The sequence below is a fragment of the Nerophis lumbriciformis genome, linkage group LG05 (assembly GCF_033978685.3).
Source record: "Nerophis lumbriciformis linkage group LG05, RoL_Nlum_v2.1, whole genome shotgun sequence".
NCBI classification, from domain to species: Eukaryota; Metazoa; Chordata; class Actinopteri; order Syngnathiformes; family Syngnathidae; genus Nerophis; species Nerophis lumbriciformis.
In genome coordinates, this window is record NC_084552.2 from 7,408,234 (window position 1) to 7,422,217 (window position 13,984).

General features: G+C 43.2%; 1 protein-coding gene across 3 annotated transcripts in view; it reads left to right on the top strand.

Moving 5' to 3' along the window:
• Positions 1-13,984, top strand: part of fbxo18 (F-box DNA helicase 1) — an 86,867-nt gene that overhangs the window by 51,695 nt on the left and 21,188 nt on the right. For all 3 annotated transcript variants that reach the window (XM_061961340.1, XM_061961342.1, XM_061961341.1), the window contains exons 9-15: positions 341-509; positions 576-789; positions 852-939; positions 1,003-1,098; positions 5,746-5,879; positions 5,947-6,043; positions 8,881-9,047. In XM_061961340.1, coding sequence (XP_061817324.1) covers positions 341-509; positions 576-789; positions 852-939; positions 1,003-1,098; positions 5,746-5,879; positions 5,947-6,043; positions 8,881-9,047 — 965 coding nt within the window. The remainder of the gene's footprint in view (positions 1-340; positions 510-575; positions 790-851; positions 940-1,002; positions 1,099-5,745; positions 5,880-5,946; positions 6,044-8,880; positions 9,048-13,984) is intronic.

A 13,984-nucleotide genomic window follows, 5' to 3' on the forward strand; every position in this document is an offset into this window, starting at 1 on the left:
TTTTTTAATGCCTGGCTGGTGATCGACCGACACACCCTCCGAGATCGACCGGTAGCTCGCGATCGACGTAATGAGCACCCCTGCTCTAAATAGAAGGAGACTGCAGCAGTTGCAGTGTGCAAACTGGTCCAAAAGATGGCGCCATCGCACAAACAATAAAACAACTTTTAAGTGTATTTCCTTGTTTGTAAAAACCCCAACTATTTGCATAATGGCTGTCAGCGAAGAAAAATGCATAAATTAGACACACTGTTTAAAAAAAAAAATGCGTGGGGTTATAGTCTGGAATGTACAGTAAGTATGAAGATGTCATTGTGTTGAAATGGATGCTTGGCCACAGGAACGGGGAAGACCACCACCCTGGTGAAATACGCCGAACAGCGGCCACACCTCCGCTTCCTGTACGTGGCCTTCAACAAGTCGGTGGCCAGGGAGGCTTTGCAGCGCTTCCCCCGGAACGTGGACTGCAAGACCGTCCACTCTCTGGCCTACAGAGAGACCGGCAGGATGTGAGGAAGCTGACTTTGCAGGCTGAAGTGTGAAAGGAGCAATAACGTCCTACCGCTGTGATGCAGGTACCAAAAGAAGCTGGCCTTTAACCTGGACGCCTTCTCCATCAACGGGGTCCTGCCCGAGGGCCGGGGGGGATTCACCAAGTCCAAAGTGATCGCCAACACTCTCAACAACTTCATGGCTTCAACGGACGAGACCATCACGGTGGCTCACGTGCCGCCCAAGCATGTCAGTCTTCGAGGCCTGGTCAAGTCTATACCCGAGGAGGAAAAACTGGTGAGGACACGCCAGCGACAATGTGTGGACATGTTTGATCCCAGCCTTGGACTTCTCTTCAGTTGTACGTCCAAGATGCGCAGAGGATTTGGAGCAAAATGAAGGACGTCAAGGAGACGGACAAAAGAGCCTATCACATGATTCACGATGGTAAGACCTTGTTAACCACCACTTATTATTAACCATGGAAAGTTCTATTTCCTTTATTTCCAGGTTACCTCAAGCTATGGCAGCTGAAAGGCTCAGCAACCTGCCTCTCTGACCAATACGACGTCCTTCTCATCGACGAAGCCCAGGACTGCACTCCAAGTAGGGCTGGATCACTTCTCACCATCATAGATATATTACACCCTCCGTAGCGGGTCTATTCAGCTGTATTTTCAAACAAAAGGCATACCGGATTAAATTCTGATTTTTTTTTCTACATGTAAATTACTTCCTTGTGGTCTACATCAGTGTTTTTCAACCACTGTGCAGCGGCACACTAGTGTGCCGTGGGAGATGATCTCATTTCACCTATTTGGGGTAAAAATATTTTTTGCAAACAAGTAATTATAGTCTGCAAATGATGTGTTGTTGTTGAGTGTCGGTGCTGTCTAGAGCTCGGCAGAGTAACCGTGTAATACTCTTCCATATCAGTAGGTGGCAGCAGGTAGATAATTGCTTTGTAGATGTTGGGAACATGGTTTGTGGTGATCACAATATGCTTGAGGCAGCGTGCAGGTAAAAAGGTGTCTAATGCTTAAACCAAAAATAAACAAAAGGTGAGTGCCCCTAAGAAAAAGCATTGAAGCTTAGGGAAGGCTATGCAGAACCAAACTAAAACTAAACTGGCTACAAAGTAAACAAAAACAGAATGCTGGACGACAGCAAAGACTTACTGTGGAGCAAAGACAATGTACATCCGAACATGACATGACAATCAACAATGTCCCCACAAAGAAGGATAAAAACAAGTGAAATATTCTTGATTGCTAAAACAAAGTAGATGCAGGAAATATCGCTCAAAGGAAGACATGAAACTGCTACAGGAAAATACCAAAAAAAGAGAAAAAGCCACCAAATAGGAGCGCTAGACAAGAAGTAAAACACTACACACAGGAAAACAGCAAAAAAAGTCCAAATGAGTCAGGGTGTGATGTGACAGGTGGTGACAGTACACCTACTTTGAGACAAGAGCTATAGTGATGCATGCTTGCTTATGCTTTAAAGTCATATCCAACAATTGCGAGAACAACTTTTAATTGTCAATATCGGCGACTGAGTTTCATTTTTTTTTTATGCTTTCTGCTGGTGTTGTGCCTCAGAATTTTTTCAATGAAAAATATGTGCCTTGGCTCAGAAAATGTTGAAAAACACTGGTCTACATAACATGTAATGGTGGTTCTTTGGTCAAAATGTTGCATAGATGTCTTACACATCATCTTTAAGCCGCTTTCTGACCGTCTCTTTAGTGGGCGGTCTTATGTACGTGCCTCCACTTTGACATTGTCTCCTCTCCATCATCTTTGATGTAGCAGTAGATTTTAGCGCTTCCATAGCGAGTCTACTGACAGATATAAGTTAAAACTGCACGCAACTTATTATTAAAAATGGCAATTTTTCCAGACTTATCGGTATGCCAATCCTAAATACACATCAGCAGGCACCAATAGGTAAGAAAAGTTGGATTTGCATAATATTGCGAAACAAAATGCCAGATAATGTCTCCTAATAGGTGCCATTTTGGGGTCCTTATGCACACACCGTAATAATACTTGCAAGTTGAAGCACAGTACGTCTGACTATGGTATCCGTAATGCTCCGACAATCCATCAAGTGGCGCGGCTTGATGGATTTGATGAAACATCAAAGTTTTGGTGGTGCTTGCTTACTGGTACTTGCTTGCATCATTTATTGAACAGGCGTCAACATGCAGTCCACGCATATGTCTTATGTGTGACTGCCATTTACTGGTCACACTTATCATTGTCATCTGTTGTGTTGTTGTGAACGACATCATGGATGTAACAACAATGTACAAACAATCATACACACACAACACATGTCATCTGTTGTGTTGTTGTGAACGACATCATGGATGTAACATCAATGTACAAACAATCATACACACACAACACATGTCATCTGTTGTGTTGTTGTGAACGACATCATGGATGTAACATCAATGTACAAACAATCATACACACACAACACATGTCATCTGTTGTGTTGTTGTGAACGACATCATGGATGTAACATCAATGTACAAACAATCATACACACACAGCACATGTCATCTGTTGTGTTGTTGTGAACGACATCATGGATGTAACATCAATGTACAAACAATCATACACACACAACACATGTCATCTGTTGTGTTGTTGTGAACGACATCATGGATGTAACATCAATGTACAAACAATCATACACACACAACACATGTCATCTGTTGTGTTGTTGTGAACGACAACATGGATGTAACATCAATGTACAAACAATCATATACACACAACACATGTCATCTGTTGTGTTGTTGTGAACGACATCATGGATGTAACATCAATGTACAAACAATCATACACACACAACACATGTCATCTGTTGTGTTGTTGTGAACGACATCATGGATGTAACATCAATGTACAAACAATCATACACACACAACACATGTCATCTGTTGTGTTGTTGTGAACGACATCATGGATGTAACATCAATGTACAAACAATCATACACACACAACACATGTCATCTGTTGTGTTGTTGTGAACGACATCATGGATGTAACATCAATGTACAAACAATCATACACACACAACACATGTCATCTGTTGTGTTGTTGTGAACGACATCATGGATGTAACATCAATGTACAAACAATCATACACACACAACACATGTCATCTGTTGTGTTGTTGTGAACGACATCATGGATGTAACATCAATGTACAAACAATCATACACACACAACACATGTCATCTGTTGTGTTGTTGTGAACGACATCATGGATGTAACAACAATGTACAAACAATCATACACACACAACAAATGTCATCTGTTGTGTTGTTGTGAACGACATCATGGATGTAACATCAATGTACAAACAATCATACACACACAACACATGTCATCTGTTGTGTTGTTGTGAAGGACATCATGGATGTAACATCATTCTACAAACAATCATACACACACAACACATGTCATCTGTTGTGTTGTTGTGAACGACATCATGGATGTAACATCAATGTACAAACAATCATACACATACAACACATGTCATCTGTTGTGTTGTTGTGAACGACAACATGGATGTAACATCAATGTACAAACAATCATATAAACACAACACATGTCATCTGTTGTGTTGTTGTGAACGACATCATGGATGTAACATCAATGTACAAACAATCATACACACACAACACATGTCATCTGTTGTGTTGTTGTGAACGACATGGATGTAACAACAATGTACAAACAATCATACACACACCACATGTCATCTGTTGTGTTGTTGTGAACGACATCATGGATGTAACATCAATGTACAATCAATCATACACACAACACATGTCATCTGTTGTGTTGTTGTGAACGACATCATGGATGTAACATCAATGTACAAACAATCATACACACACAACACATGTCATATGTTGTGTTGTTGTCAACGACATCATGGATGTAACATCAATGTACAAACAATCATACACACACAACACATGTCATCTGTTGTGTTGTTGTGAACGACATCATGGATGTAACAACAATGTACAAACAATCATACACACACAACACATGTCATCTGTTGTGTTGTTGTGAACGACATCATGGATGTAACATCAATGTACACACAATCATACACACACAACACATGTCATCTGTTGTGTTGTTGTGAATGACATCATGGATGTAACATCAATGTACAAACAATCATACACACACAACACATGTCATCTGTTGTGTTGTTGTGAACGACATCATGGATGTAACATCAATGTACAAACAATCATACACACACAACACGTCATCTGTTGTGTTGTTGTGAACGACATCATGGATGTAACATCAATGTACAAACAATCATACACACACAACACGTCATCTGTTGTGTTGTTGTGAACGACATGATGGATGTATTATCAAAGTACAAACAATCATACACACACAACACATGTCATCTGTTGTGTTGTTGTGAACGACATCATGGATGTAACAACAATGTACAAACAATCATACACACACAACACATGTCATCTGTTGTGTTGTTGTGAACGACATCATGGATGTAACATCAATGTACAAACAGCAGTCGCAACTTGAGAGGAACTCTTTTTTTATTTTATTTTATTTTATTTTTTAAACATCGTCAAGTGGTCTCCACACATCAAGGTCTGAACAGCAGCAAACTTCCCCCCCTTCACAATAATAGCGCTGTGTGTAACATCTGGTCTGACTGCGCTAACAAAATAAAGGTTTGAAAAAAGTACTTTACACAATCATATTGTACTTAAAGCACTTATTGATACATTTACACAATTATTATGTTTTGACTTAAAATACTGGTCAAAAATGTTCTAAAGATGTATTGTACTATTCATTTGATTAAATTGTATTTATGACACAAAAAGCACACACTCTATGGTGGTAAAATAAGTGTAAAAAGTAACAAAACACAACAGGAAAACTGAATTGTATTTTTTAATTTTGCTCTTATTAAAATGTATGGTTATTTATGGTTGTTTATTTGTGACTAACTTGTGTCTGTTGTTCTTTGAAATTATATTAAAAGTATAGTTTTGGCGGTACAATAAAAAGTCATGTTTCAAGTTAATCATAAATGGTGTTATTGATCGTGATTTCAATATCAATCCAACTAATCGTGATGATTATTTTTGTGTTCCTATGTCAAGCACACAAAAAGATAGGTTATGTTTTCCTTCATCTTTCCCCTTTTGTCCACTCTTAGCCATCATGGACGTGCTGTTGAAACAAAAATGTGCCAAAATGGTGGTGGGAGATCCTCACCAGCAGATTTACACCTTCAGAGGAGCGGTGGATGCGCTGACCACTCAGCACACACACATCTACTACCTAACACAGGTTGGTTTACAAGTACTCATACTAGATCACAGACAATTGAATTGTTTAACACTTTTTCTTTGTCAAGAGTTTCCGCTTTGGGGCAGAGATCGCCTACGTGGGTGCCAGCATCCTCAAGGTGTGCAAACAAGTCCACAAGATTCTGGTGGGAGGACGACAGGAAGGTAAACACTCCTGGCAGAACTTTACAGTCCATCATGGAATGCATTGTCATGTTGGCACCAAGCCTTTTACCTGGAATGAAGGACTAGTCTCTGCTATTGACACCCTCCTTTTACAGCAGGCCTGGGCAATTATGTTGCCTCGGCGGGACAAATTTACAGAAAAAATGTGTCTGGGGGCCAGTATATCTATTTTTAGAAACACTCATCTTAACTATGAAGGATAAAACACTGAATATTGACAACATATGAACGTCACACCCCTTCTCCATCCACATATTTTACAATCAAGCGAAAGGCAACAAAAATGCAACAAAAGCAGCGAAAAATGAACACGAATAGTAAAAAAAAAAAAAACACGTATGATCTATTATGTGTGATATATCACTAAGCTTTACAACTTTGTTGTAAAAATCTCCTTCCGCGTCGGTCCCTGACACCCACATTTCAGGCTCGCTCTGGAAACACTCTGTGGAAACACTCCCCATCCACACTGCTTGGTGCCTCGTCTGACTTAGATTACCATAGTAACTAATTAGATGACCATAGTAACTAGTACAAACCCTGTTTCCATATGAGTTGGGAAATTGTGTTAGATGTAAATATAAACGGAATACAATGATTTGCAAATCCTTTCCAACCCATATTCAGTTGATTTGATTTGATGTTCAAACTCATAAACCTTTTTTTTTTTTTTTTGCAAATAATCATTAACTTTAGAATTTGATGGCAGCAACACGTGACAAAGAAGTTGGGAAAGGTGGCAATAAATACTGATAAAGTTGAGGAATGCTCATCAAAGACTTATTTGGAACATCCCACAGGTGTGCAGGCTAATTGGGAACAGGTGGGTGCCATGATTGGGTATAAAAGTAGATTCCATGAAATGCTCAGTCATTCACAAACAAGGATGGGGCGAGGGTCACCACTTTGTTGAACAGTTTAAGAAAAACCTTTCTCAAGCAGCTATTGCAAGGAATTTAGGGATTTCACCATCTATGCTCCGTAATATCATCAAAGGGTTCAGAGAATCTGGAGAAATCACTGCACGTAAGCAGCTAAGCCCATGACCTTTGATCCCTCAGGCTGTACTGCATCAACAAGCGACATCAGTGTGTAAAGGATATCACCACATGGGCTCAGGAACACTTCATAAACCCACTGTCAGTAACTACAGTTGGTCACTACATCTGTAAGTGCAAGTTAAAACTCTCCTATGCAAGGCGAAAACCCTTTATCAACAACACCCAGAAATGCCGTCGGCTTCGCTGGGCCTGAGCTCATCTAAGATGGACTGATACAAAGTGGAAAAGTGTTCTGTGTTCTGACGAGTCCACATTTCAAATTGTTTTTGGAAAGTGTGGACGTCGTGTCCTCCGGACCAAAGAGGAAAAGAACCATCTGGATTGTTATAGGCGCAAAGTTGAAAAGGCAGCATGTGTGATGGTATGGGGGTGTATTAGTGCCCAAAACATGGGTAACTTACATATCTGTGAAGGCGCCATTAATGCTGAAAGGTACCTACAGGATTTGGAGCAACATTGCTCCAACGTTGCTATCCAAGCAACGTTACCATGGACGCCCCTGCTTATTTCAGCACGACAGTGCCAAGCCAGGTGTTACATCAACGTGGCTTCATAGTAAAAGAGTGCGGGTAATAGACTGGCCTGCCTGTAGTCCAGATTTTGTAGCGTCCCGTATTTTGTAGCGTTAGTGGTGCAAAGGGTTCTGGGTATTTGTTCTGTTGTGTTACGGAGCAGATGTTCTCCCAAAATGTGTTTGTCATTCTTGTTTGGTGTGGATTCACAGTGTAGCGTATATTTCTAAAAGTGTTAAAGTTGTTTATACGGCCACCTTCAGTGTAACCTGTATCGCTGTTGATGAAGTATGCGTTGCATTCACGTGTGTGTGCGTACAGAAGCCGCACATATCTTGTGACTGTGCCAGCACGTTGTTAGAATGGATGAAAAGCGGACATGACGACAACTCGTAGAGTACGTTAAAGCAAGACTGTGGTCCGGGTGGACTACGAGATATAATGACTGATGAACACCTGCGTTCGATAATGAAGGTTGCCTCAGCTCAAAGCCTGAGCCCCGACATGAATGAACTAGCATCCAAGAAAAGATGTCAGGTATCTGGCTTGGGCACATCAGATTAGATCAGTGTGTTGCAAACTGAGCAGTTTAAAGTCCTGAATGGTTGGTTTATTCGTTGTTATTTTATTTTCTAATTTATTAGCGTGTGGAAAAAGTTAATGTTGATATTTACCTCAGAAGGCTGCAAATAGAAAAGAGGCATTCCATTTTTATTTAAATTGTATTTGATATGCCATTGATATTGTTTAATTATTATTATTTGAAACTGGATTTTGCATGTCACTATAAAGTTATATAAGCCTTGCTTGTTCAATATTCAATGCAAAACTTGTTTGGGTCTCTATTAAAAGGTTAATTTGTTCAACCTTGGCCCGCGTCTTTGTTCACTTTTACATTTTGGCCCACTCTGTATTTGAGTTTGACACCCCTGTTCTAAGTTAATTATTATTTGCAAAAAAAAATAAAGTTTATGAGTTTGAACATCAAATATGTTGTCTTTGTAGCATATTCAATTGAATATGGGTTGAAAATGATTTGCAAATCATTGTATTCCGTTTATATTTACATCTAACACAATTTCCCAACTCATATGGAAACGGGGTTTGTACATGTAATGGATGACTCCTTGCAGGCCTACAGTATATTGCATAGTGTACTAACCACTTGGGGGTGTGCCACTGAATGTTTATGCAGTACAAAACTACAGTAAGTCATCACTATTTTGTGTTTTTATTCCTCCAGGGGGTGTGTTTGACCATAAGGCCGCCCAGGCTGCTCAAGATGTAGCAAGTGGCAAGACTCCTGGCAAGGGGAAAAGCGCCATCTTGTCCAGAACCAATCTAACCATGTTCATTGAAGCCGTGCGCTTGACCGAGGTCAACACAAAGTGCAGCATCCACTTTGTAGGCGTAAGTGTCCTACAGTCTATATGTTACAACCTGCCTACTGTCACTTCAGCACATGATAACGTACATGATGTCATTGTAAGAAGTCAGCAGCTGTCATGCACAGTTAGCAGGAGTGGACTTGGTCACACAATAGAACATATTAGCTTGAAAACCACCACTTCCTCACATGGAAACAATCAAGTGTGTTTTTGTTTGCTTGTGCGTATTATGAAGTGCACACTTGACACCAAAAGAAGCCCGCAGGACATTAAGTAAAAGACCAAACTCCAAATAAGGCAAGGTGTGATAACTTCATGTATCAACTCCATAACAGAAACTTTACTTTTGATGCAGACATCCCGACACTTCCCAAACTACTCTGTGCAGTGTTGAATAGCTTCTACTCTGCTGCCATCTAGTGTCTCAACACTGGAACTAACTACTTCAATTCTTTTATGACCTTAGCTGCACGCATCCTACCTGGCTACCTTCTCCACTGATACTTAGCTGCACACATCCTACCTGGCTACCTTCTCCACTGATACTTAGCTGCACGCATCCTACCTGGCTACCTTCTCCACTGATACTTAGCTGCACGCATCCTACCTGGCTACCTTCTCCACTGATACTTAGCTGCACGCATCCTACCTGGCTACCTTCTCCACTGATACTTAGCTGCACGCATCCTACCTGGCTACCTTTTCCACTGATACTTAGCTGCACGCATCCTACCTGGCTACCTTCTCCACTGATACTTAGCTACACGCATCATACCTAACTACCTTCTCCACTGATACTTAGCTGCACGCATCCTACCTGGCTACCTTCTCCACTGATACTTAGCTGCACGCATCCTACCTGGCTACCTTTTCCACTGATACTTAGCTGCACGCATCCTACCTGGCTACCTTCTCCACTGATACTTAGCTGCACGCATCCTACCTGGCTACCTTCTCCACTGATACTTAGCTGCACGCATCCTACCTGGCTACCTTCTCTACTGATACTTAGCTGCACGCATCCTACCTGACTACCTTCTCCACTGATACTTAGCTGCACGCATCCTACCTGGCTACCTTCTCTACTGATACTTAGCTGCACGCATCCTACCTGGCTACCTTCTCCACTGATACTTAGCTGCACGCATCCTACCTGGCTACCTTCTCCACTGATACTTAGCTGCACGCATCCTACCTGACTACCTTCTCCACTGATACTTAGCTGCACGCATCCTACCTGGCTACCTTCTCCACTGATACTTAGCTGCACGCATCCTACCTGGCTACCTTTTCCACTGATACTTAGCTGCACGCATCCTGCCTGGCTACCTTCTCTACTGATACTTAGCTGCACGCATCCTACCTGGCTACCTTCTCCACTGATACTTAGCTGCACGCATCCTACCTGGCTACCTTCTCCACTGATACTTAGCTGCACGCATCCTACCTGGCTACCTTTTCCTCTGATACTTAGCTGCACGCATCCTGCCTGGCTACCTTCTCTACTGATACTTAGCTGCACGCATCCTACCTGGCTACCTTTTCCACTGATACTTAGCTGCACGCATCCTACCTGGCTACCTTCTCCACTGATACTTAGCTGCACGCATCCTACCTGGCTACCTTTTCCACTGATACTTAGCTGCACGCATCCTACCTGGCTACCTTCTCTACTGATACTTAGCTGCACGCATCCTACCTGGCTACCTTTTCCACTGATACTTAGCTGCACGCATCCTACCTGGCTACCTTCTCCACTGATACTTAGCTGCACGCATCCTACCTGGCTACCTTTTCCACTGATACTTAGCTGCACGCATCCTGCCTGGCTACCTTCTCTACTGATACTTAGCTGCACGCATCCTACCTGGCTACCTTCTCCACTGATACCCTTGCTTAGTTGAAAATGCTTTTACTGCCTTTAGTCATCCATAAGTATCGATTGCGATCAATATAAATAACATATATCGTGATGCAGTTTTCAGCCATATTGCCCAGCCCTAGGACTAAATATGCTCTGCTTCTTCCTACTCCTTTTCAGACATGTGAAGCTGTAAACATGTTTGAAACACATCACTATATCATTTGTCTTTTCATTACTCTTTCTGTTGTTGTTTTCTCCTTTTTTTGTTATGCAACGTGTCTGGAAGAAATGCTATTTTGTTGTTGAATGAAGTTTAAAATGAGATATTATCACGCCCTATCTAACGCTCCATTTTTATTTTTTATTTTTTATTTTTGTCCTGTCCAGCTTCTCAGGCAAATCATATAGTAGATGTAGATGCACATATCAGCTGTTCACATTTACTTTACAAAAGAGAAGCGTGGGATACTTCTCTTGTTGCCTTATTTGTATTTGACTTTATTAAATGTATTTATATTATCATTTGGTGCAGCCGGGCCGGAGCAGGAGGGGATAGAAAGAGGAAAAAAAAGAAGACAGAGGAGGAAATTGTGGGGACAAGAGGGGGATAAGACAGAGAGACAACAACAACAACAGCAAACACAACAATAATAACAACAACAACAATAGAGCAACATCAGCAAATAGGACCGTACTCTCACAATATTATGTTAGACCCACTCGACATCCATTGCATTCGGTCTCCCTAGAGCGGGGGGTTACCCACATATGCGGTCCTCTCCAAGGTTTCTCATAGTCATTCACATCGACGTCCCACTGGGGTGAGTTTTTCCTTGCCCTTATGTGGGCTCTGTACCGAGGATGTCGTTGTGGCTTGTGCAGCCCTTTGAGACACTTGTGATTTAGGGCTATATAAATAAACATTGATTGATTGATTGATGTACAAATATGATGGTAAAAGTGATAGCAAATAAGCAGTTAGCGAAAAAAAAAAAAAATACAGAAATGACAATGAGCATTATTACACTGCAAATGGATCAATACAAATACCAATAGAAATAGCGCTATTGATAATGAACAATACCAATAATTGACCTCTATTATCAACAATACAGTTGTTCAAATGCAACAATACATATACGTCATGATAACTAGAGATACAAAAGAATGCAGAAAAATGGAGGGGAAGAAAGAGAAGCAACCAATGCTCCATTTTTAAAGACAAAAAGCTACGTTTGCGAGCGGACAGGGCGCCAAAAACTGTGTAAAAAAAAACCCAATGCTGATAATAATAATAATAGATTTTATTTGTAAAAACACTTTACATTGAGCAAACAACCTCAAAGTGCTACAGTGCATTAAAAAAAAAAAACAACAACAACCCTTAAACCACAAATAGCTGCCCCCAACAAGTAAAATAAATAGTAAAAATAAATAAAAACTAGTACAGTGTAATGGTTGGACTAAGGGGAGGTGACGGCGACAGACACTAGATGGCAGTATGTACAATGATTTATTATATATATATAGAAAATGGATGGATGGATATATATATATATAATAATCAAACAATACAAATATAAACTAAGGAAAATGGAGTGTGAACTAGATCCAAAAGTATATGTGGTGTATGGCTATGTGTGTGATTAGCTGTAGTGTGTGTTACCAAGTGTTGTTTTGGGCGAGAGGAGGAACAAGAGGAAGACAGTCCGTTGGGCAAGCAGATGATCCAGGGCAGGAGAGAAGAGGCAAGATCCGTTTCCAAGCGGGAGGTCGTGAATCCAAAAGGGCAGTCCGGGAGGTAAGGGAAACAACAGGGGATCACGGAAGAACACGGGAAGCGCTGCAGGAAGACAACAGGAACATCAGAACACAACGGTTCACGGAAGTCACAGTGGAGGCTCGAGTTCGCGGGATGAAAGCCAGACACGGGATGCTTACAAGGGTAAGAAGACTATACTCCGGCGAGCGACCGAAGGTTGTCCAGGCTTAAGAAGACCGCTTGATCATCACAGGCAGGTGTGCCGATTGCCGGCAAATGATTGCAGCTGGCGGCTTCTGCTGGGCGGAGACGCGCGCGGCGCGTCCCTGGCTGAGCGCGGCCGTGGGCGTGTCCCGAGGTGCACTCACTGGAGTGCACAGATGGATGAACGGCGTTGGCAGGAGTCTGAGCCGTAACAGTACCCCCCTCCTTATGGACAGCTCCCAGATGTCCTACAGGTCGAACCACAAAAAGCACAGGAACAAACATCATGGGAGGGCGGAGGGGCGAACTGGTGGTGGGTCGCCGGCCCAAGTGTCCCCGAATCCACCGGGGACGAGTCTGGTGGCGGCGGCGAGTAGAACGCCGCTGAAGATGGCGAGACGGGCGACCAAGGAATGACCACCATCTTGGCCGTCGGGAAGGCGGACGCGAGTGGCACCATGGTGCGTCTCGCCGGAAACGAGAAGGAGACGTAGGAGGCGAAGAGGATGACGTCTGAGGCGTGGAAGCAGCAGACGTCAAAGCCGGAGGCGAGGAGGACAGCTGAGGAGCAGGCCGAGGTGCAGAGGTCGGCGGAGCAGGCCGAGGTGCAGAGGTCGGCGGAGCAGGCCGAGGTGCAGAGGTCGGCGCTGCCGGCCGAGGTGCAGAGGTCGGCGCTGCAGGCTGAGGTGCAGAGGTCGGCGCTGCTGGCCGAGGTGCAGAGGTCAGGGCCAGCCGGGGAGCTGGTGGAGACGGCGCTGCTGGCCGAGGTGCAGAGGTCAGGGCCAGCCTGGGAGCTGGTGGAGACGCGGGGGCCAGCCTGGGAGCTGGTGGAGATGCGGGGGCCAGCCTGCGAGCTGGTGGAGACGCGGGGGCCAGCCTGGGAGCTGGTGCTAGCTCTGACGCTAGCCGAGGGGCTGGTGCTAGCCCTGACGCTAGCCGAGGGGCTGGTGCTAGCTCTGACGCTAGCCGAGGGACTGGTGCTAGCTCGGACGCTAGCCGAGGGACTGGTGCTAGCTCGGACGCTAGCCGAGGGACTGGTGCTAGCTCGGACGCTAGCCGAGGGACTGGTGCTAGCTCGGACGCTAGCCGAGGGACTGGTGCTAGCTCGGACGCTAGCCGAGGGACTGGT